Here is a 20,303-nt window from a genome sequence, read left to right as displayed (position 1 = left end):
TAAGGGAAGAAAACAATGAATTAGAGTAATCCAGGCGTGATGAAATAAAGGTATTAATAACAATCTCCAATTCATGCCGTGACACAGAGGAATTCATTAAGGAATGTTTTAAATCAACAGCCCTTATTATATTGGTAGTACAAAGCCTATTGTGTTGTAAGTACACAAAATGTAAAATGCAAATGTATAATATTTACAATATCTTTGTGATTAAGCTACTGTTTTAAAACCTTTTGTTTAAAAAATGTATTTTTCTTGAAAATCAAACTCAATCAGACAAACCACGTGTGGCTTTCTTGCCACTGAATTGAGATTACTTCTACTCCTAAATCTGTGGCTTTGCAAATTCAAAAATGCTCACATGTTAAATTAAAAGACAATCACAAGGACAGATGTTTTCTCTTTTTTATTTAATGATATAAAATGTTATAAAGCAAAACATTCTTGCATCGGAGTTACAAAATACACAATCGGATTCTGCCTGTAGTAAAGCAACAATCATCACAGCGCTTTTTGTGTAAAACAGTATACAGTAAGGCATAACACAGTCAACACCCCGTTTACAGTATCAGTATAAATTATCTTTAGTCTTTCAATACAAAACACAGGCTCATATATATGGAGTTCCTACAGCAAGCAAGTGGTGGATTCTCAATACAGAATAAAAATAATCTCATGAAAGTTGCGGTCAGTAACATCAGCTGCTGTACACTGGTTTTCTTCAAGACAAATTGCCTTTACAGTCCTTTTAATGGATGACAATCCAGCCACAGGCCTCCATCTGAGCTCCTCAGAGAGATGATTAAGAACCTTAAAGTTGACGCAACACTGCAGTAGTCTGGAGACTTTAATGCACAAGTCAACACTGGGTTTGTGTTGTTCGGGTAACATGTATCCCGTTTACAGCATCATGCTTCAAATGATCTGCAAGAAATAAAAACAAACAAATTTTATAAGTCATCATGTATCGACAATACTGTTAACAATTTCAAATTAGAGTACTGTTGAATTTGTGTAGAAAACTATTTTAAACAGATATCACGTGACAATCGCTAAGGAAGTCAGGCTGTCTACATGAAAAATGTTGAGAAAAACCAAATTTGAATACACCCTTTTTAATATAGATATGTTTAAATGAATCTTAATTTGTTTTTTAGTAGCGCTACTATCAATATTATTAGTTCTACAGGCAGAATCAAGGTTTAGCTTTTAAATAGATTTTAAACAACACAACTGTGTTAAGGAAGATGGATCTGTTAAAGTAACTCAATTATGCTTATTGACCAAATACTTGACAAAGAAGCCCTTTGTCCGACCGAATCTATGCAAACTGAGCAGGGTGGTTAAACTGGAAGCATAAACTTGGCCTTGAAAGGTTCAGCTGAAAATCCGAGACTTAGGGGAAGTGTACAGTTTAACTTTGGGGCAATAAATGAGGCACCCTTTTGCTGCTCATATCAGCTCGTGATATTACTGTAATTGAAAAAAAAGTAACGTGTAACCGAAGCATTTTGATAACACTTACATATTTAGTGTGTCACATCATGACCTAATCAGGCTAATAGTGATTCAGACACATTCTGAAACCTTTGGGGACACAAGCATTACTTACAGGTACACTTCAGAAGGTACATGATATGTCACACTATTGCACAACAGTTTTGGGGTTTTTTCTTGCATTAAGCAGTCACACGTAAGCATGTATTATTAGAGACTCACTGGAGTTCCTCTTTTAGCCTCTTGAGTTTATCTGAGAGCCTAGAATTCTTCACTTCCATGGGAGCACTCGGTATGAACCAGGCTGCAATGAACTTGCATATGACGACAACATGCTGCAAGCAGAGGGGACATGGTTAGGAAGGGAATCTCATTTTATAAACAAACAAACTAACTAACAAACTACTTAATTCATTAATTAATTAAAAAAGGAGGAAATGTGTTATTTCATACACCTTGGTTTTTTACAGCCTGACTCTAAGCTCTGAAAACTTTTTCAAAGCTGTCAAAGTTAGAAAATCATTGTGTTGAATGCATTGTAGTTAGGAAGAAGTAGCACCCCAATGCAAACTCAAAGACAGACTTGAAACTTGCAACAACATTTAATTTAAGGTGTATAATAATCCATAAAACACGGGAACTTTGGTAAACTAACACAGGGAGCACAGCTGAAGCAAATCATGGATAGAGAACCGAAGTACAGAAACAGAAGATGCAAAAGGTATTTATCACTCAAATAAATTTAAAAAAGAGAGGCCAGCAAAATGTATAAAATTCTCCCACACTTAAAGGATGACAAAACCCAAAAACCTATAATTAATAGTTACAAGTACCAAACCCTGGACCCAAAACCCAAGGTTCGTAACAGAATGCTAAAAAACTGCTCAGGAAAGAGGTGAATGTGTTAATGTAGTGCCTTGCTTTGTAGAAGTGCATTAAAAGAAAAGGCTTACCTCAAACAAGATGACGAATGCAAAGCGCGAAGCTAAAATGATCCAGAACTGATGAGTATGACTGTAGTCATCTTGGCTCCTGTAGTCCTTATATCTGTCAAAAGGAACATACTAGATTTTGATCGGATGTTTTTTTTTTAATTTAATTTAATTTATTTTTTTAACTCAAAAAACTGTAAAAGAAAACTAAAGGAAAACAAACCTGCAGTACAAAGGCTCTTCGCCAGGAGGGATGTTCTCGCTGTATTTATATGAATCATTCATATATTTCATTGGGGCAACGGAGAGAGTGTTGTTGATGTAACCCGCCATACAACTTGAACATGAGGAAAAGAAAAACATAAAAGAAAGCCATATAACCATATAAGCCATATAACCAATTGCAAAATGGATAGAATTTCGAGTAAAATGCACTTCTCACTCAGTATCTGGTGCAGCTGTGCCTTGGGCACATGGGCCGTAGTGATAACGGTACACAAGTCGGGGGATGAAGTCCGAGGATACACCGATGACCAGCCCATTGACAATGACTGCTAAGACACCAATAGCCTCTAGTATATCTAGCCACACACCTAAGGAGAAGCAGCAGTGTTACTAATGCTCAACATGCTAACAAGACCCACAGTGTCCGGCCTTTTCACAACAGTTCTCACCAATATTGTTGGTTTTCTTGGGAACCATTCTCCGCTCGAGAGTGACCATCTTAATGGCATCCAGACGTATCTCTATGACATTATTGATGAAGGCCAACAGAGGAGCAAGAGGAAAGGCTGCCACAAATAGGGTGGTAAAGCTGAACTGGATCACTGAGAACAGAAAGTAAAGAACAATTTTATTTTTTTCCCAATATTAGTTTATCCTTTGCTGTTGCTGTTGAAGCATGACACATAAAAAAGCACATACCCATTTCCAAAAACTCTCTGAACAGGCTAAACGAGTCGACATCATTTAGGCGGTAGTTGCTTAGCCAGTCTCGGAGCTTGCAGTTTTCACAAAGTTCATCCCCATCTTTAGTGTCTGAGTCATCTTTCAGATAGCAGTGAGCACATTTCCTCTGTAGTTTCTGGGTTCTTTTTCTTTTCCACAACCGGCATAACCAGCTAATTCAAACAAACCGTTTATGTCAGCACAGATACAAGGTTGAGGCATATGTGCTAGTTTGTATGAGATTACAAAGCTCTTTTATACTTACGGTCCAGTGAACTCAAAGACATTGCTGATGGTTTGCTTTAGTACCATAATAATGGTCATTTGGATAAACAGGTCGGTCAGACAGCCAGTAGGGTGACACTGCACGAAAAAGTTTGAAATAAAGTCAGACAGTTTATGTAAAACATCACATAAATAATAATACATTTGTTTTTCTAAGTGTGGACAGAGCCATACTCACTTCCTCAAGTCTCCAACGGCCTGCAATTTTTACATAATTCCCAGGACGGCCATTTATCCTGTAAATTTATATGTATCATTAAAAAGTGAATTATTAGTCAGCTAAGTCAAAATCAATCAAAGAACAATAGCATGTTTGAAAAGGTAGGACAATGAGATTTATACAGAACTGAGCAAAAATCTTGAGCCATCCCTCAATGCTTTGTATTTTGATAGAAAAATGGGGATTTAATGAAACATCTGGAAACGCATAGAGTTTGTATCACTCTAACAAGCTTTAAAGTCAATATCTGGTATGACCACTTTTATTCTTTATTTATTCTTTGTTTTATTCTCATTCTTTATTCTTTACTTTTATTCTTGTCATTTCTTTAAATAGCCTTCAGGAGTAGTTCTCCAGGCTTCTTGGCTGCCTTTTGTTTCATTTTCTGTCAAGATGATCCCACACTGCTTCAATAATGTTGAGGTCCGGGCTCTGAGGAGGACTGAAAAATGAAGATGCTGCAAATCAGTCCAACCATAAGTTTTGAAATACATTCAGACAGTGTGGAGAGCTATTGCTCAGGACCACTTTTCAAAAAAAAATTACAAGAAGAGTTAACTCCTTGGAAATATAAAGAGGGTTGGCTCAAAATGGTTGCATCCAACGCTTACAATTGTTCTTACCTGCCAAGAATGAAGGCCGCATAAAACAGTGAGGTGAAATAGGTGAAGAACTGGAAGGTGAACATTTTGACTGTGAAGCTCTTTTCAGTGGAAGCAAATGACCTTATCTCCTCTGGTGAAGACAGAAGTCGTGTTAGTGTACGTCAGCATGCATGCATTTCACTGTTTGGCCAATAGATGGCACAATCGCACATCCTACAAAAGAGCCACATCAATTTTCTCTGATTGTATCTACTTGCTGCAACAGTGTGGCTGGTGTTCGATCCTTGCGTGCCTGTGTGTACATGCACATGTGTGTGCATTTGTGAGCCTCATCACACCAAAACAAGGGCAGCTGCAGAAACACTATCGCAAAAGTGTTTTTGATTTCTTGGAATGTGGCTTCGCTTGGTGTGCAGATTTTATCACCATCACCAGGTAGTGCATCAGATAGACGACACAATCTTTCCTTCAAAAATGGAAACAAGCATGGGAAAAAATTATATGCTTCTGGAGTCATTCATTTAAAAAAAAAAAATCCCATTAGCCGCTTGAATTTCAAAATTTTCCGATAGGACCTTCATTTCCATGTTAGGAAACCATTGTTTTACTGCAGAATTTCAACCATTGGTTAATTGTCAGAGATTTACTTTTAATGTATTTGCTTTTGTAAAGAAGCACAAGTACTTAAAAGAGCTTAATTGATTCAAGTAAAACAAGAATACTGCAAAGACACATTACCTTTTAGATATTGTGACACATCCAACTAGGTCCATACAGTTAACATTCATCTACTGTCAATTTACTCCTGTGCAAGTCAGTGAAATTCATGCATTCACTGCATAAAGACTCCACTACCCTTGGCTCAGCTTTTCTATGCCCACGCCCTGTCATCAGTTTATTACGGTGATGATGATGATGATGATGATTATTATTAGTAGTAGTAGTATTTAACACACCATCACACAGAGACACATAACCATTCACCATCACACCAACAGACAATTCAAACTCAAGCCTTCTTGCTGCAAGGCAACCAATGCATCATTCTGCTGCCAAGCTGTTTGTTGTATTCCCTAACTGATGTAAATAAATTAACAGCACTGTAAAGCTATGATATTTCTAAGGTTAGCTAGAGTTTTTTGTGTTCTGCTCTCTCCAAATTCAGCCCATGGCAAATAAACAGCAATTTATACAGTGCTTTTTTGCACTCAGACATTACTAAAAGCATTTCTAATGCTCTCTCTCTCTCTCTCTCTCTCTCCATCTCTCTCTCTCTCTCTCTCACACACACACACACACACACACACACACACACACACACACACACAACCTAGATGGATGCACAAGTTATTTCCCAAGGACACAAAAAACGACGAACATTCCAGAGACTATCCTTGTATTATATTTGTTAGGTCTAGCATTTTTTTTTTTGCAATGTGTATCTTTTTTTAGTGTCTTGGGTGTCCTAATTTTTGACAATTTCTGACAATTTCAAAGAGATCAATGCATAAAATATATAAATATAAATATTTTATAAATATGATAAATATGTGTATAAGTCTTTGTAAAATCAGTTTTAGGAAAATTTATATATGAAAGCTCTGTCTGAAAGTTATCTCTCTGTTACCTGTGTTATCTGCTTCCTGTCTGACTACTTTCCTTCCTGCCTCCTCCTGAAGCTGTTACCTGACAGAAACTCTTTAAAGTTTGGGAAAAAATTAAAATTAGGTGCATTAAACATACCCATGTCACAGAGCTTCCTGGCCACAATCCAGTTTACCTGCAAAGGCAAAAGTATGATAATGGTCACAGATAGCATTATTAAACACATAAAGAGATGCACTTTGAGACATCTGTGTACCCGTGTCATGATAGTGATGATGAAGTAATGGAGGAAACCCCCTAGCACCATCACAGGTATGTTGGAGTGGTTGCTTAAGGATTTCCATTTGTACTTTGCCAAAAAATCTGCTGCAATCACCCTGAACACCACCACAGCACTTGTTAGGCTGATGATCACTAATATCTGTAGAAACACAAAGACACTAAGTTGGGTCACCATACTTTTCCGATTAACAACATCATTTTTCTTTCCAAAATGCTCAAACCAGCCTGACTCTTAGTCTAAGCAGTACGTTATTAAATCATTATTAATCATTATTAAATGTATTTACACAAAGAGAAGAAAAGATATCCCACCATAATTGTTACACAGATAAAAATCAGACTGCTGGTCCAATAGGAGTGCTTAAATTTTTTTGGTTCACAGTTGACATCATTCACAAGTTCCAGGATCAGTTCCTCCTGTAGTTTGATTTGAAAAGCAAAACACATACATCCATGAAAAGTAATAAACAGTGTATTTGTGTCACAAACTGGATTCAGTGGATAATACTGTCAAATACCTCTTCCTCACTCCAATCAGACACTTTCCATTCACACACAAAGGTAGCACGATGTCTCTTCCAGAACTCCAAAAACAGTGTTGCTGTGAAAAACAGGAGTTTCTGTGAGATTTATAGAGCGTTTTCTGCATCAATAGTTCCCCTAATTAACATTAACTGTTCTTTACCACAACGTGTTAATAACCTCTGCCACCTTTGAGAATATTTTAGGCGTTTGTCTGTTTTAAATATAACTTTGACTGGAAAATATGTCAATGTTGGCCTGCTTTTAATTTGAGGTTGAAAAGCTTATTATTATTTCTTATTTGACCTCTGCCAGCTGTCTGTGACATAGTATTTGTGAAATGGTTTCTGTAGTAATCTTTAGTTTTTACTTTGCTGTTGTTGTTTTTTGTTTCCATGTTCCTCCTGGGTTTCCCCTGTCTGTGTTTTTGTTTGTCTGTTTGAGTTTCACTTTCAATTCTTTCTACTTTTTTGAAGGCTGTTCAAGTAGTTTCGGTGTATTTACTGGCCTGCTTTGTTCCTTTTCTCACTCTCTTTATTCTTTTTCCTGATTGAGCTGCCCCATGCCACATTATCCCTCACCCAGTGTGTGTGTCTGTTTATGTGTGTCGGCTCTATTAAGCATGATTCTTACTTATCCAGCTAAGCCTAATAAAGGTGTCAGTATTACAAAGACGGTTCACGTGGTAACTGCTGAACTAATCTGCACAGAGAGCAGGTTATGTTTGAGATTCGAGATCAACAGGTTTGAACAAAGCACAGTGACCAGTCAGCTCTCTGCAAAATAGCAACACATCTTCGCATTCATGTGAGATCTGTGGCTCCCTCTGTGACTAAGATGGTCAAAACTTTTTTAATGGCATCTGTCAATAAGAAGCATCAGTAAGAACGATAAAATCTCAGAAGTAATTACTTTAATTTCCTTTTCCCAGTGACTGCAAAGTCATTGACACTTTCAGTGGTCTATACAGAGGGTAAATAAAGAGGGTCCTAAAACAATTTATATTTGTGAACCTTTGATCAAATATTCACATAGATTTAACCTACTTTGAATTCAGTTTTTATATTTAATCTTTACTCTCCGACAATAAAACTATCTTAAAGACACTTAAACATTAACTGGAGGGAAGAACAACTCTAATCCATCAGATTTTTCTATCTCTGTTAAGTTACTCAGTATGCATTTTTGCCAACTTTCCTTCCAAGCTTCAAATAAGCTAAACATTATGATATAGTACATCTTTTCCAGTTTTCCTGGCCACACTTAAAGTGCACACACATTCAGTTTTATTTTCTATTAAACTCATAATAGAGTTCTCCATGTTTGTGATTGGCCAGATATTACCAACACCAGCAATTAATTCAGTGTTAAGCTGTCAAGTTGCTAATTACCTTTGTGTGATTATACAGCCTGATTAAAGATGTTAGTCTAAGTGAAGCCAGATAATGGAAAGGTGTGTTGAACTTGCTTCACAGTGCAATACCCACTGTGTGTAGCTCACTGGAAGTATTTTTTTGGTGTTGTTTTTATTGGATTATTCTGCCTCTTCCTATATGCAGTGCCTTTTATTTGATTGTGAGTGTGAATTAAAGTCTTCTTTTATGAACAATTCTTTTGAACACTTAGACAAGAATCTCAGCTTTTTGTGTTAGTAGCTGAGTCCACCTTAACAACTTTTACATAAACATGACAGTTTCAAGGTTGAACTAACTTGAATGTGAACAACTACTATTGAAAGAGGTTTAGTGTACAAAATCTTTACTTAAAAATAAAAAGAATGTCAGAAAACTCTAGTCATTCTCTGTGTCAATTGTCTTATAATAAACTCCTTATATCTACCTATAAACTGTCACATGTCAGCTTTTGGAAGTGATTTTGAATGAAAAACGGTGTGTTACTTTTTTTAATTTAGTTTTTGATTGGGTGTTAAAAGAGACCTTCATACAGCATAATCCAAATAATATCATGTCTCACTTTTCCTTTTGCCCTATCCCACTCCTCCCTACAAACCAGTTCTAGCTCATTCTCCTCAAACCCTGTGCTACTTAACACCTCTGAAGCATGATTGGATAAATCCTTAGCTTAAACATTAGAATTTAATATTAGATGAAGTGTGATTACAGACTCTAAGCATCTATAAAAACATATAGATACTAAAAGCAGAACAGTGAAAAGCATTTATATGTTCTTATAGATGAATGCTCGACCACCCCCATGGCCAGATGGCCTGCGCTGATTAAGATATGAGTAGCCAGGAAGAGTAGGTTCAGTGATGTGGCATCTCTTGGCAGTGCATGTCTGAGCAATCATAAAAAGACTGGCAGTTGAATGAAATAGATCTGAGGCTGATGAAAGACTTGTCTGTACAAAATGTCCTGCATGTTCAGGCAAATATAAAAAAAACAAAACATAATTGCATTCTTATTTTCTATTATTAAATTATGCTATTGCATGATTGTGTCTATCTCAAATATGGATGTGAATATTGACAAACTCACCCCATATTGCCATGAACATCGCAAAGAACACTGTCCCTTCGTTGTCAAACAGTAAGGTCACCTGTAAATAGAAAAAAAGCCGTAGTAAGCGGTGAATGTACAATCACATTGTTCATCTATTTCACAATAAATGTAATGATGTAAAATGATTTACCTTGGTGTAAATGCAGGTTTCATTGAGCTGCCATGCTTCGCAACCCTTGTCACAAAGTGGACACATGGTTGTGTTGGAGTTGCAAACCTCATTTCTAAAAGATTTAAAGTTTAGGTCATTACAAAGGAAAGATGTACTGTATGCAGATACAGCATGAAACTTACAGGAGGGGTGAGTGTTTGTAGTAGGAGATGCCATAGAGGAAGATAATGATCCCTATGATAGCAGGTGGGACTAGGAGAAATGTGTACCAGCCCAGCCACAGGAAGTACAAGGCCACTTTTTCTCCAAAGTAGTTCCTGACACAATAAAACACAGTCAGATAGAAAAAAAATAATATACATTTATGTCTTGATGCATGCTCAATCATCCAGGTAAATAAACCCCAAAAAGTTGATTCTGTTCGTCTGGAGGTAGCATTTTGTGGGAGAAACATTTCGTCACTCATCCAAGTGGCTTCTTCAGTCTCGGCTGACTGCAGGTTTCCCCAACCTTATAAACAGCACATTTGTACAATGACTGAAACTAGCCCACTGAAGGAACAATGGGCTGGGAGGTCATGTACTGTTTATAAGACTGGGGAAACCTGCAGTCAGCTGAGACTGAAGAAGCCACTTGGATGAGTGACAAACGTTTCTCCCACAAAATGCTACGTCCAGATGAACAGAATCAACTTTTTGGAATATACATTTATCATTTCTTCTGAAACAAATGTGGATAAAAATGTTCACTTCACATTAACACATTTCTTAATGATTTTATGCATTACTGATATAGGATAGACTTTCTTTATAATAACTCATCTCACTGTATTTATCTACTTTACTGGCAAACTTTATGTCAGTGTACAGTTTATGCTATGCATAACATAACACGATATAATATGCACTGTGTATAGTTCTGATAATAGGCAGTGGTCAGAATAGTCAGTATGACATATTTTTACTGCAAGGAATACATAATTCACTTTTGCACCACAGCTGAACTCCACTGACATTAATGATCCCTTTATTTCACCAACAGGTCAAAGCTTTAGTGATTCTAGCACTTTGTTTTATAGCCAAGTATCTACTTAACTAATAGCATTTCCAATTACCTCCAGTGTTTTGTATGTGTGTGCGAGCGCGCGCGTGTGTGTGTGTTTATTAGTAAATACACTGAACTCCAACACCTTAGTAAAACTTGAACCTGCTAAACTGCAAGATGCTAGCAACGACTTGTTGAGATTTGCATCATTGCCATGCAGCTAAGCCTCACTTAGTTAATGAAGTTGCTGTAGACTCTTTAAGTGTCCTGTCTCCATATGCATTTGTTCTTGCCAAGTGGCATTTAAAATAATTACAGTCCTGAGAGAAACAAGTACTGCAGTGATGTTCTGTCACAGAGGTTAGCTGATTAGCTTATAGTGCAGCACATAAGTGAAAAATTCTTTGAAAAGGGGTTACAAGCATCAAAATGTGCACATTTGTAACTTTAGAGCTATTCATTTGGAAAAATCACATGACCAATTTTAGGCTCAAATTACTGATTTACCACAGAATTTCAACCACTGGTGAATTGTCAGATGTTTTACTTTTAATGTATATGCTTCTGACTATAAGTATGTTAAAGTTATAACTTAAACTTCTTCAGAGTTTTTTTTTTGTGTCAAACAAAACAAAAGAACTGAAGTGCCACATAATATGTTGTAAGTTAAAGGATAATCCTTTAACTCTTGTAGTATTTTAACGCAACTCGCTTCAGGCAGAGCATTCTCATTCCAGACGTTGGTTCAGGCATTCAATATTCATCAGGTGCTAAATTATTCTCATGCAACTTCATAAAATTCATGTATTGCGTGCATAAAGTCTCCTTGATTCTTGGCTCAGTTCTCCCATTCTCAAACCCTACCATCAATTTTTTTTAAATTATTAACAAGCTAACACAGAGAGACAGACAACCATTTACCAACAGACACCTTAGTGACCAGTTAACCTGATGAGCAGGTATCTGGACAGTGCCAGAACCACTGCACAAATGAATTGTAATTTATAGAGGCACTTTTTACACTTTTTGCAAGCTGCATCCACAGATACTTTTTTAATACTCTTGCTCACACACACACAAACCCAGATGGATCTATGAGGGGCTAGCCCAGGTTTAGTATCTTTCCCACGGACACTTCAACATACAGATGCAAGAGCTCGGGACCAAACAACCAACCATCATAAACAACAAGATTTAGGGGGGGGTCATTTTAGGGGTTGAGAACTGAGTAACCAGTGAGAAGAATAAGAGGTCCACCCATAATATTGGACTGAAACAGTATTACTTCTGCTACTACACCCCATATCATGGGGTGTAGTAGCATCAACTATTACATAACATCAACTATTTCCCTGTAATATTAACTTATCTGTTGCACTACTATTATAAGAGCTAAATAAATTCTGAAATTGTATCTGTAATACCAACTGACAAAGAAGCTAAAAATGTTTACTAAGTGTTGTTAAATGTATAAAAGATATCATATAGACAAAACTGCTGCTGTGACACATGGTTTATGTTTTAGATACACCTGAATCTAAAGACAGAGACATCTCTGCTCTCTTCTAACTCAAACCTCCATGAATTACTGTACATTATTTTAAAATCATGGCTCCAAACAACAGATTCATCATGTTCATGACATGTTTGCTGTTGTCTTGTTTGGAAACCAATTATGCGGCAATAACTGGAACAGTATAGAGTGCAGAATAATAAATAGGCTGTTGTGCTGCAGTCCAAACCTGACAGCAGTTATGGGTTGCCCTTGGAGACAGGCTGTCCACCGTGCCCATCCCGCCTTCAGTTCTCTCTGTTTCTTTTTCTGAAAGCAGAAACACACAAAATCAAAGCAAATCAGCAACATGTAGAAAATCTTTCTGCAAGCTGCTTAGCAAAACACACAGTTACACTGAGAACAGAAGCTTTCTTGTGTGAATATGTAATCTGCTGGCTTTTTAAAAAAACAGATTTCAACAATTAAGGGCTTCTAAAACCAACTCGACCTTACAAGCACAAAGCTGAGACTGTAAGATACTTCATTTTAACATACATGTGCTTGTAAAGGCGACACAACAGACTGTGGCTCACGTCCGTGCTTACACAGTAACATGTAGTATTCATCAGCAATTATGTACACACACATACCCATATATTCTCGGTATTAGATGACTCACAGCATTAACATGACTCGCAGTGTCTATGTGAACAAATACTTTTTTTTGAGCACCACTATTCTGTTTTGAGAGGCCATTGCCAAGTTTCAGTTCATTAAGCTTTCGAGAAAACCTCAACACTTAAGCAGCCATGCGAAAGGCAGTGGTTTAACAGTTTTTTAGTGTCACTATCTTAAGCGTAGGAATGTGTGGACCCACATAGAGAAAACAATGGCAAACACTGATTTATGTGATCATTCTTATCTGACTTCATATCATTGTTACTCCTACGGTGACTGCTTTTATTCTTGGCTATAATTATCACTCTCCATGGATATCATTTTTGAAGCAGAAGAAGACCATTTATTTTCTTTCTTTTTTATACTGTAAAGCAATCAGCAGCCCTCATTCTGCCCATGTCTATACTGATCATGTCACTTTTGTCATAGTACTTTATATATAAGGATATAACCGGAAGGTTGCCGGTTCGAGCCCCGGCTCAGACAGTCTCGGTCGTTGTGTCCTTGGGCAAGACACTTCACCTGCCGCCTACTGGTGATGGCCAGAGGGGCCGATGGCGCGATATGGCGCGAACTGTTAAACCACTGACTGTGGCTACAACTGTAGCTTGCCTTCACCAGTGTGTGAATGTGAGAGTGAATGAATAGTGGAATTGTAAAGCACTTTGAGGGCCCTGAAAAAGCGCTATATAAATACAATCCATTATTATTATTATTATAAGACTTAAAACCCAGAATTAAAAGAAAAACAAACAAAATATTTCACCTCATGTAGACAGAACTTGGTCTCAAAAACCTTCATCTTTATGAGCTCCCGTAGATTTTCTGTGCAGATTAAAAGGTAAAGAGAATGATAACAAAAATATTCAGGGTCTGGTTAAATGCAAAGGCTCTGGGTTGTAAATAATTCTGTCTCACCTCCTGAACGAATTCTGGTGTGACCTAAGATGAAGTGCACAATCCGTATCCTGAAACAAGGACAAGAATCACTCATGCAGCTGATCGTAAAGTAAAAATGTCATTAGATTAGTGCATCTTTATTGATTCCGTAAAAAAGGCATTTTAAAGAGACAACTGGGCATGCCACTTTGATAAAAACACAAAGGTGAAGACCTAATCTAAATACCACATGGTCAGAAAAATTTGGAAATAAATTGCTTGAGAACAAGTCTATTGTAATGATAACACAACACAGTGCAAATAAACACTGGGATGCTTTAAGTGTCAGTAAACAACAGCAAGGAATGTTTAAAATGCCAAAAATAGTTTCAGTGGCCTTGTTTACCTTGTACTGAGAGACACTGCGCTCTGATCTGAGCTCCAGTTGCAGGCATCGGACACCTTGAGCAGATACCTGTACTTCTCAAAGATTTCCTTGGGCGCTTGAATCCCATAGAAGACGAGATTATCATCTATGATTTTCTAACAGGAGGACATTAAGACAAGATGAATGACTGTATGGATGAAATGTATATTTTATAGCAGAAATGTTAAGTGTACTATTAAACACCCACCGTGACTTTGAAGTTCTTTTTTTTTAGCTCTTCGATGAACTCAGTTTGCTTCCTGAAAGTCTCTCTCTCCTGGTTATTAATCGTTTTGGCAACCAGGACATAGTCATAAGAGAGTGGAGTGTGCTGAGTGACAAAAAACAATAAGCCAAAATCAGAAATTATTTGCTATAATATATGCATTAACATGGCCAGGACTGGAATTATAATTATATTAAACTATAACTGTGGACAATGGCTTACCACTGGAGGAAATGATTGCTGTTCATTGCCATTTTCTTTTACCACTCCCAGTATCTCCAGCATTTCGATACTGGACATACTGGACTGAAGCATAAAAAACAATGAACAATGTTACATTATGAAATCACCGGTGCTGATGTAAATCCACGTAACACATTAAGTCGTGGTTTTAAAAATGGCATGAAAAGTATGTGGTAAAGACTTTTGTCACAACAGATGAGTTTCATGAGGCCACTGATTTGTGATACTGTGCTTGTGAAAGTAAGCAGGAAGGTTATCACCTTCAAAAGAATCCAGTCTAACGATAACACGGGGGCGTGACAATGAATGCCACTGCGCTGAGAAAGCAAAGCACAGAGAGCTAATCTAACCTGAATGAAAGACATGGCGTGCTCATATAGTCTAGCAGTAGGTCCAAATCCATGCTTTCTTTCAGTCCTCAGGGGATTTTCTCACTGACACACGTACATCCACAAACAGTGAAGTCATGGCAGAGGCAGCACCTGAACATCCTGATTCATACGCAGGCCAGATAAGCGTGAATATGTTCTGACCTCATCTGACTAACTTGATTTAAGTGAGTTTGTAGTGGGTTTGATGTAATGACTGCTTGATGAAGCTATGTGCAGTCATGATAAACAGCAGGGCCGCTGATAACATAAAATCTGTTAATGTGTGAGGCGGCCTCAGAGCATCTTCACTACGTAACGATTAAAAAAAGAAGAAGAAGAAGAAGCATCATTATTATTCATGAATCGGATCACCTACCTCTCTGTTGTGGAGAGGCATGATGAGTCGGTGCTGAATGAAGCAGTGACTTCCCGGTTACAATAAAGCTTCGATCACCATTCACTGACACCAAAGCCTCAGCTCACCGATTTCTCCAGCTATAAAATGATATGATGTCTCTTCAACAACCAGTAGGCAACTTCCGGATTGCATCTAAGATCAGCTGCGGCGTTGTTTCACCAGCAGAGGTATGTATAAAAACCGACTCTACCTGTTGCTGATGTCACGCCATCTATCTTTACAGCCTCCACCTTCTTTTGTGATCACTCAGTCCAGGGGGAAAACCAACAAAAAACAAGACAGAAAAAAACACAGTGTGATACCAAATAACCCCAAACACAAAGAGCATACAGCCCGGCCAGTTGGACTACCTCCTTTTGACTTGACAGGTACGATGGAATGGCTTTCCTTCTCTTTTTTTTTTCTTTTTTTTCTTTTTGTTATGCCTCCTCCTTCTCTCCTATGAGCAAAGTACCATTTATCCACCGCTAGATGGAAGCAAACACACTGGCTGAAACCGCCTGTTAAACCCCCTGACTTGGCTGTGACTAAATCGTCCTACACACCATTGTCAGCACTGACTGTGACATTTACAAAATAAATAAATAAATAAAAATCTTACAAGATTAAAAAGCATTTTGGAGTCTATAATGGAAAGACTAAGCAGGTTCACTAACATTTACTAAAAAGGCAATCCGGAAAAATAAAACAATAGGGGGAAGTACCTTCATTCTAAATATTAGGACAAATATAGTTAAGTTCCCTGTTAAGAATGAGATCATTATGTCTATGCACATGTGTTAAGCGGCACATTGTCATGGGCATCTCATTGTCTGCTGGATATAATTGAATCTATTCCACCTATTTGCAACAACCTGTCATCCCAGTACAGGTAGTACTAAAAGGCTTAAATGGTTAGTATAGTCAATGTTCTGGTATTTTTCATTGTGTTGGAGGTTTGAGATTCTCTGAATGTACAATCCTGTGAAAAAGACTTGAGGCACATTTTATTTCATTTTATTTTGGGAGTAAAAACAAGAAATGTGTGCAACGATTTATTGAAATGTGCAAATATAACTGGATAACTAGACCATACATAAGGCATAAACAGTTTGTACAATTGTAACAAGCTTTCGTGTGACGCCCTTTATTCTTCAACACAGCATGAACTCTGTTAGGCAGCTTCCTTATCCTTTCTTTAAACACTCTTCAGGAATAGTTCTCTGGGTTTCTTGAAACGTATTCAAAGCTCTTTTTTGGATACTGGGAACCTTTTGTTCCTTCCTCTGTGATCCCACACTGCTTCAGCTGTGTTGAGGTCTAGGGAGGCTGCTCTGTGTTTTTCTGTCCAGGCATGCTTTTACTGCATTGGGATCATTATCATGCAGTAAAATTAAACCGTTGTCAATCAGAAACATTCCAGATGGTACAACATGGTGAATCAAAATACAATTGTACTTTTCTAAATTTGCAATTCCATAAATTTTGACAGGATCCCAACACAGCTGGCTGAAATGGAGCCCCACACTTCCACTGTGTTTTATAGATAGCTGTAGACACTCACCATTGTAACTCTCTCCTGACATATTGATGATGACTTGAACTAAAAGTTTTAAATTTGGATTCATGAGTCCATAAGATCTGTTGGCACTTCTTTTCAGTCCAGTTTATTTATTTTTGTAATTTGGCATATCTCTGCCTTTACTCCATGTTTGCTTTCCTTAAGAATGACTTCTTAACAGCCATTGAGAGCATCTGTGATGAAGCTTCAGCGAACGATAAATGGACTAGGCAGAGGGCCAGATCCATATCCCAGGTCCTGTGTAGGGTGTTGGCTGGACTTTTGTCCTGGTTATTGAGAGCATGACTTTCAGATACTGTTTGTTTGCTGATAGCTTTTGTTTTAGGTCTAGTTCTTCTGCCTATTTTGTGCTTGAATATGTCATAGGTCAATATTAAGTAACTTATCAAATGAACAAACAAAAGGCACTCCTCTAAAAATGATCAGGTAAAAGCAGTGAACTGAAAATGTGTGTGAATACAACCAATGTCCAAAGAAAAAATCTTTAGGAAGACTGAAGAACAACTGCACAAGACCACTTTGAAAATTCTTCAATAAAGCATGGTATTTGTGTGGTTTCTGATTTCTGTATTGATTTGGTTATATTACAACTTGATTTTAGATTTCTGGCTTACTTACTACCATTGTGTGCGACCTATTTTCAATGTTTATTAAAAAAAAGTGATTTCTTATTATTCCAATCTCAGATTCTTTGCCTTTAGCTCGTTTTCTGTGAAGAATATATCAAATAGCACATTTTCATTGACTTCACACCTCTATCTACTGTGTTTCACCACTATGCACTTGCTATCCCTGCACATGATTCCAACATTGTTATATTTAAAGTACCTGCATCTATTTGCTCCAGCATTCCTGCACATGTTACCCTCTGTTTTACAGCAACCATTATCTTTATTCTCACACTCTATCCCAGCTGCAAATCACACATCAGACATAACAAATAACATTTTTTTTGTGGCTTCTTAAGATTGTGAAAAAGAGTCTCTGCTCAAAGAACCTCACGGATTTTAGTTCAGAAAGAAGATTTGGAAAATAACAAATAAAGAGTTTTCAGTATAGAGTCCTTTTACCATTACTGGATGGGACAGTGCAGACAGTAGAGAGAAAGGTGGAATGACACAAAGGAAATGGTCTGGGGCAGACTCAAACCCAGCCCCCTTCAGTAAGAGCTCTTACCTTCAGTTCATGGATCACCTGCTCAATCAGGTGAGCAATATAAGCCCTGTCTAGTCAGAGTCTGACAGTGAGTTTAACGATGAGGATGAGACACGGCATCAGTTAAAAAACACAAACTGAATGGTCTGCTTGCAAAGAAATGAGTCATCCTGTATGACTGCTGAAGTGGTGCAATCAGAGACAAAATAAAAGGGTGATTCCTCTTGTACAGAACATCAAATCTCAGATGCCATCTAGAAAATGGTCCTGATCAGGCCATGTTCCTAATCTTAATTCTGTTCTAGATAAAGTAGCACCAAAAACATTGTTTTATAAGCTGGCACAAACTGGCTCTTTGTTCAGTGCTGCTGATACAGTTATATAGGTGGAGGCTAACCTGTTCACCTGTGATGTTCTATTAGATAGTAAACATATTTGTTCAAGATTAACATGTTTTTTTTTCTAACTCATATTATGATTTTTTTTTTTTACTATATTTTACCTTAAAAATTAAAGACCTTTTATTCATAAATGGGCGACAACTAAGGTAAATATCAAATATTAACCATGTGGTCTGTATCGCTTAGAAGATGAAATAAAGCTGAGTATTATGGTTATATTGATTTAAAAACTCAATATTCCACCCAATCCCCCTCCAATATACACACACACACACACACACACACACACACACACACACATCCAGTGGCTGCTTTTTTCCCCCAGCACAACTATTTTGATGAGCACTTTATTTACTGTTGTTCTTGCAGAGACACATTTTTACAACACAATCACCTACTGAAATCATTTTTAAGTCTCTATCAACAATTTATGTACACACTTAATGTTTGGAGGGTCATGTCATATAAAAACCTTATTATAGCCAGTATGAGATTAAATCAACAGGATAGCCATGACTAAGCATACAGTAAAATTGAATGACTAAACATTTGGCCTATCATAATTTGACTAATGTATCTGATACTACAATTAGATTCTGTGTCACCTCAGTTAAACCTGCCTGGTGTCACCACAGCTGTACTTGAACACCATCCAGATAATAAGTAACTTACAAATGTAATGTGTACACGTTTGTTATAAAGCCACTCTATTGTTTTTTATTAAACATTTTACATGTTGATTTAGTCTACTACATTTTCACTTTTTTACATGGTGTATTTTTTTTAATTTTTATATTGTTAAGTTGTTTTGTTATGGGTGGTGGTGGGGGGGGGGGGGGGGGGGGGGGGGGGGGGGGGGGGGGTGTTATTTAGATATTTTATTGAGCTATGTTTTCATTCTGTTTTATTTAGATTATTTTAAAATAGGTTGTGTTTAATGGTTTGAACAACGTAACACAGGACTTTTCCCAACTTTTGGGTTATTTTTATCCCATTTTATCCTGTGCTATACTACAGACCTACTTAATGATTTTGTGAGATGATTTGGTTATGATTCCAGCTGTGCAGTCTGGGATCTATTTCTGTGGCCCTCTTCTTAAACTTTAACTAAAGAAAAGGCAAAGTAACATGTCAAACGGGTGGTCCTCCGTGCCTTGTTATTAAGGAGGATTTTCATCATTAGTCCTGGAATCCTGGAAAGGCAACGCTCACCCAGGAAAACCCACATCTCAAGGAAGATAGGCGATATAAGGGCGGAGAAAAAGTGGTTGCGAAAATAAGCTGCTGTATTTCTGTACTCCACCACACCCCTCAGAGGAGGACATCATAATTACACCCACACAGGATTGTAGAACCACTTCAAGGGCGATGGAGGGGGTGGGGGCTCTGCTACTAAATTTGACCCGAGTGTAAGAAGACTGGCTGGGGTGGCTAGGAGGTGGAGTGAAAATGCTGCAGATGGTCCCTTTCCTGAACTCCACGGCAGAGAGGAAAAGACGTGCCAAACAAAGTCCTGCTCTAAACAAATCTAAGCAAATATAACAAACATCCACTGCTGAGGGGATCAGTTCCAGGAAATGTCTGCTCAACAAAGAAGTGAAAGTCTAATATTTTATGTAAATAGTGGCCCATAAGGTAATAAAATGGGGTCACCATGGTCACATTTAACTACCTGAACATCCTCTTACGTGAAACACAGAGTAGCTTGTGGGATCCTACGCAATGTGTTGTGTCTGTTCACATGAGTGTGTGTGTGAGAAAAGAGACAGTGCCTTCCCAAAGTTAACTCTGGACATTTTACTAAACAAATTACACAAATGAAGTTTTACAAGAAATCACTGAGTAAAAAATGAAACAAAATCCTTGTGACCATGT

At 37.5% G+C, this 20,303-nt stretch overlaps 1 protein-coding gene across 2 annotated transcripts; it reads right to left on the bottom strand.

Moving 5' to 3' along the window:
* Window positions 1–393: 393 nt before the first annotated feature.
* Window positions 394–15,742, bottom strand: LOC100690639 (anoctamin-9). 2 transcript variants are annotated; one of them, XM_005450820.4, is made up of 25 exons: window positions 15,502–15,741; window positions 15,270–15,388; window positions 14,502–14,585; window positions 14,262–14,384; window positions 14,033–14,169; window positions 13,666–13,715; window positions 13,514–13,572; window positions 12,317–12,396; window positions 9,713–9,847; window positions 9,549–9,642; window positions 9,395–9,455; window positions 6,893–6,975; window positions 6,687–6,791; window positions 6,349–6,513; window positions 6,231–6,267; window positions 4,506–4,617; window positions 3,841–3,898; window positions 3,643–3,740; window positions 3,354–3,550; window positions 3,104–3,256; window positions 2,872–3,022; window positions 2,653–2,766; window positions 2,451–2,544; window positions 1,720–1,832; window positions 394–924 (listed from the first exon to the last, which is right to left on the bottom strand). In XM_005450820.4, exons 2-25 carry the CDS (start codon window positions 15,288–15,290, stop codon window positions 909–911), a joined length of 2,340 nt encoding a protein of 779 aa, XP_005450877.1. In that variant the 5' UTR covers window positions 15,291–15,388; window positions 15,502–15,741; the 3' UTR covers window positions 394–908. The 2 variants fall into 2 exon arrangements, with proteins under 2 accessions (XP_005450877.1, XP_025764260.1); XM_025908475.1 differs by lacking the exon at window positions 9,713–9,847 and having other exon boundaries at window positions 15,502–15,742.
* Between the last annotated feature and the right edge of the window lie 4,561 nt (window positions 15,743–20,303).

This window comes from Oreochromis niloticus, linkage group LG7 (genome assembly GCF_001858045.2).
Source record: "Oreochromis niloticus isolate F11D_XX linkage group LG7, O_niloticus_UMD_NMBU, whole genome shotgun sequence".
NCBI classification, from domain to species: Eukaryota; Metazoa; Chordata; class Actinopteri; order Cichliformes; family Cichlidae; genus Oreochromis; species Oreochromis niloticus.
The sequence above is the reverse complement of the archived record's forward strand: the minus strand, read 5'-3'. Positions and strand labels throughout refer to the sequence as shown.